Source organism: Triticum dicoccoides, chromosome 5A (genome assembly GCF_002162155.2).
Source record: "Triticum dicoccoides isolate Atlit2015 ecotype Zavitan chromosome 5A, WEW_v2.0, whole genome shotgun sequence".
Lineage (NCBI taxonomy): Eukaryota > Viridiplantae > Streptophyta > Magnoliopsida > Poales > Poaceae > Triticum > Triticum dicoccoides.
This window is the reverse complement of record NC_041388.1, coordinates 585,389,530-585,394,199: the sequence shown is the minus strand read 5'-3', so window position 1 is coordinate 585,394,199 and position 4,670 is coordinate 585,389,530. Positions and strand designations below refer to the sequence as shown.

Genomic DNA, 4,670 nt, shown 5'->3' with positions numbered 1-4,670 from the left:
GCAGAGGCGGGCGGTTAGGTCTGGGTTGGCCGGCGGCTGCACGAGGAAAAAGAAGTTGAACGTTGAAGATGTATAGTGCCCGATCTATTTTCAGCCGTTGAATGAAGATCTAATGATCTTTGATGAAACATGTTCAAGAAAACAACAAAGGGGTACACATCAAATGCTTGAGAACAAAAAAGACCTGCAGTGACACCACGGAAACAGCACTTGTGCGAAACAGGAACCCATGTCAAAGGTATCAGGCGATCCACCAATCCAATTGACCGAAAGATGAGGGGTACATTTTGTTCCTAGGTGTCGCAACTTTAACAGGCACTGCCAGCTACCTGCCTTCTCCAACCCCCTTGCACGGTTACAGTAACACCAACCCCCGACATATAACTGCAGCTCAATCTTACACAGCACAGGACAGTCCTAAGGACCAACAGACACAGAGACAACAGGGGCAAAAAAAAAAAGAAGGAAAAGTCTACAAAATTTATGAGTCTGATCGATGAGAAACACCACTAAATTGACAATCTACGCGATAAATTAAATCCCTTTCGCCATGGATTCTCCTGAAAGAGCTGAATCATCCTCCCCACCCCCTCCCCAGCAGTTAGGAACAGAAGAGTATGTACAGGCTAGTCTCTTCTTCTTCTTCTTCTTCTTTCATCTTCTTTTTTCATGTCTTTCTCTAGAAAACGGAGGCTATTGAAAGCGGTCTGCGACGATGATGGAGACCCGAAAGGTCAGGCTGGCTGGGCTGCCGCAGCTTGGTTGTGGTTGTGGTTGTGATCGCCCTCGTAGGTAACGATCAACATCGCGGGGTCGTCGACGCACCTCTCGACATGCTTCCTGGCCGGGCAGCCCCTCACGCTGCTACACTTGTAGTAACCCCTGCAAGACAATGGTGCACACACGTACATTCTTAAGTGGCCTGTTTGAAGAAAGAACAAAGCAGGTGAAGTGGGCTGGGAATTAGAGGATGTCAGCTGTAACCTTTCTTTGATTGCAATAGGCATACTACCAGAATTAGAACAGGTTTCCTTTCAACTGCATGTATGCTTATAGCAAACTTGAGAATGAAACTACACTGACTTGATTGAAAACAAAGGAAACACTTTTGGAAAGGATATCTGAACCAAACTTTGCTATAAGCGGTATCTAGTATTACGGTATTACCTAATCAACTGGGCCATAACATCTAGCCTTAGAAGTTAGAATTGTCAGCCCATTAATTCAGGGCTATCAACTTTTAAAATTACTGTAAGTCATGTGGATGAAAACTTTTTGGAAGATCATGCATCCAGTGATATGGTTATATATACTTAGTTTTGCCAAAAAAAGAAAAGAGAAGCTATAACTCTGAACAAAACAAAATTAAACCAACTATTACTACTTGTCTACTAATATAACAAAATGACAAAGCCAGCAAAGAGCAAGTGCAAACATCATGTGCAATACAATTATATACGCGGGCAAATGTATATAAAGGGATAAAAAGGATTTAAGTATTTCGATATACCTAGGATGCGGGGATCCCTTTATTGGCTTCTGGCCATACTTCCGCCACGAGAATTCATCGGCCGGGATGTCGGCCACCTTATTGCTGATTGCAGGGACTTTGATAGACCTCCTTATCCTTAGTTTCCTGTAATTGCATACAAAGGATGGTTTATAAAAAAACATAAAATTACCATAATAACAGTAGTCAGATATCAATTTATCACAATGAATTCCAACCTTTTCTTTGCACAGTGACACCTGCTCCCAGTTGCACAGCGTCCACTCCCATCCTCCTTGCCGGCACACCTCCTCCTCTGCTGCATGAGGCCCAACTCCGGGGTGCTCGACGTCTGCGAGCCACTAACTAGCTGGAAGGGACGGCTGGAGCGGCTACCGTCCAAGCTCGCCATGCTCCCCTCCATGCTCAGAGATGTCAGGAACGAACGGGAGGATGACCCCGTACAGTTAGAACCATCAAATTTGAGGTTGACACCCTTGCCAGCACCAGCGCTGCCACCCTGATCACCATGGCCGCCCCTCTTCATCATCTCGCTCTGCAACTTCATCTGATGCATGAGCTGAAACCTCTGGTAGCTCTGCTGCTGCTGGATGAAATGGAGATGCGCCGCCGGCAATGCCGGTGCCGGCGTCCCCGCCGGTGGCGCGACAGACACCGGCTGGACGAGCTGGAGCTGCGGCCCGCGAGCCGGTCCATTCGAACCGACCGACGGGTTCTCCACAACCATTCTCTGGGGGAATTGGGCTGCTGGGATCCTGACAGGGTCCTTGGAGGGGGAGGCCTCCATCTGCTGGTACCTCGGAAACAGCTGGAGACTGGTGCTCGGGCCAGGACTGGATGTTTTGGGTGGTGCTGCAGTAGCATCGGCAGCCGCAGCCGATGCAGGGCTGTCCCGGAAGAGGTTGCTGTCGAAGAGAGGCATGGGCTTCTTGATCCTTTGTCTGAACCTAGCATGGCCCTGTCGGCCATTGCCGCTGCTGATCTTGGAAGCTAGGGAGCCGAACTTGGCGACAGCGGCGCCCGTGGCCTCCACGAGGTCCTTGTGGGGAACGAGCTGGCCATGGGGGTTGGAGAGGAGGTCCAGCACCTTGTGGCAGCTCTGCACCGCCTCCCTGTTGGATTCCACCATGCCATCCATCGCTCACTCCCTCCCCCTACCTGCACACACACACAAATCAAGAACTTCTTGAGCTCTCCGCTCGAACATACGCATCTCGAATCAAAAGGATTCAACACCTGCAATAATTGGACTCGAGTAGAAGATTCTTCAGGAAATAAATATCTAAAACAGGCATCACGGCACGAGGATATGCTTGGCACAGCAAAAAGAACGCAGGAGAGACATGAGTGGATATGTACGCCGATGGCTCTAATCATTCCGCCCCCATAAAGAGCACTGCCACCTCCATGGATTTCATCCGAGGCCTGGGAAGAAGTAGCCGCCGGATGCAGGAGATTCTCCGCCATCACTCCCCGACCCGCCAGGCCAGAATTGGGCACGCGAGCGCGGGACTCGGCATTTCTGGCGGCCTTAATCGCTACCAAAACTAGGCCGCCGGACAATCCAGGGAAGGAAGCACCTGAGCCTACAATACAAGAACAGAAAAAAGTCTACCGACCCGCCCGTGACCGCGCCACCACCCCCGCTCCGTTCCCCCGAGAAAAAACCTCGAAAAATCCGGCGCGGAATCCGCCACCGCGGGTGACAAGAAGCAGGAAGCGCCGCCCGCCCGCCCGAGCACCCCCGTCGATCCACCCACGAAGCGGAAACGCCGCGCCCGAATCGCCGGGAAAGGGACGCAGATAACAACACGATCCCAGCAGCAAGAGGAGGAGCAGGGCACAGAGCAGGGGGGCGCAAACCTCGCGGGATGTCGCAGGCGTCGCCACTGGCCACGACCGCTGGAGCGGAGGGGAGAGGGGGCCGGGACAGCCGGCAGAGAGGACGGAGAGGCGACGAGCGGAGCAGGAGGGGGAGCAGCAGCCGAGTGCTAGTCCGAGGCAGGGAGTGAGGAAAATAAATAAACAAGCGGAACGGGGGCGGGGGTGGGGGCCAGCGCAGGCGCAGTGCTCTATCGCTTTTGCGCCCCTCTTTCGTTTTTCTTCTCTCGTATTCCTCCTCGGGGGCCGGGACGCTGCGGGGGCGGGGCCACCGAGGGCGGATCCGGGCCGTCCATCGCGCCCGTCCCTGTCCTGCCTATGGACTTTTGCCCTGTCCCGGCTTTTTCTCCCTTCCCTCCCTGCTGATTCTTTTATTTTAATCCGTTTCTGGGTGTGGGGTTGGCTTCCCGGGGCTGCCGTTTCGTCAAAGGCGTGAGCTGTGTCAGACGCCACTGTGCCCCCCGCCTGGGCCCCGCCCGCCAACGTTCTCTATCCCCCCTCTCGTGAGCGTTTGTTTCTCCCCCTCTCTGTCCGCAGGCCATCCGAGTATGCCCGGCTGCACGGTGTGGCGCCTTCTGTGCGGATGAGCTGGTATCGATGAACCGTCTTCCAGTTTTACGCGATTAATCAGAGACGCGGTGGAGGAAGATATACGTTCATGCATCAATTTTTTTCAATTGTGATGATGGTATCAATAACGGCGTAATATATGGCATAACTTTCGGTAATGTGAATTTGTAATGCCTTTGAAGGAGGTCACGTTAGTGCAGGTGTAACAGCATTGGACAACTGGCTATTTCCCGACGTGCCAACGGATGGCTAAAGGTGTTACTAAGCGGTGGGTGAACGTTTTCGTTCGCCGCAAGTGACGCCGAGCATGAGCTGGAAAGAGATATATGTGGCTCGTTGAGTTGTTTGTTTAATATAGGTGGAACCGCAATATTCGCCGTAAATTCATAATCTTAACTTATACCATAATATAGAAATGCCATGCATTGATGGATCAGTGTGTGAACGTTTATCTGTCTATCTCTATCTTTGGCCATCCCAGCATGGGTGGATGCACGGTGCGACGCCTTCTGCAGGTTTTCCCAGTGTAGGTGGCTGCACGGTGTGGCGCATTCCGTAGGTTATCCCAGTGTGGGTGGGTGCACGGTGTGGCGTCTTTTGTAGGTTATCCCCGTGTGGGTGGCTGCACGGTGTGGTGCCTTCTGTAGGTTATCCCAGTGTGGGTGGCTGCATGGTGTGGCGCCTTTTGTAGGTTGTCCTGGTGAGGGTG

General features: G+C 52.5%; 1 protein-coding gene across 1 annotated transcript; it reads right to left on the bottom strand.

Annotated features, from left to right (window-relative positions):
• Positions 1-230: 230 nt before the first annotated feature.
• On the bottom strand, positions 231-3,523 carry LOC119303086 (protein WRKY1-like). Its single transcript, XM_037580177.1, has 4 exons — positions 3,374-3,523; positions 1,729-2,668; positions 1,511-1,636; positions 231-882 (listed from the first exon to the last, which is right to left on the bottom strand). The coding sequence occupies exons 2-4, from the start codon at positions 2,646-2,648 to the stop codon at positions 735-737; spliced, it is 1,194 nt and encodes a 397-aa protein (XP_037436074.1). The 5' UTR covers positions 2,649-2,668; positions 3,374-3,523; the 3' UTR covers positions 231-734.
• Positions 3,524-4,670: the final 1,147 nt, after the last annotated feature.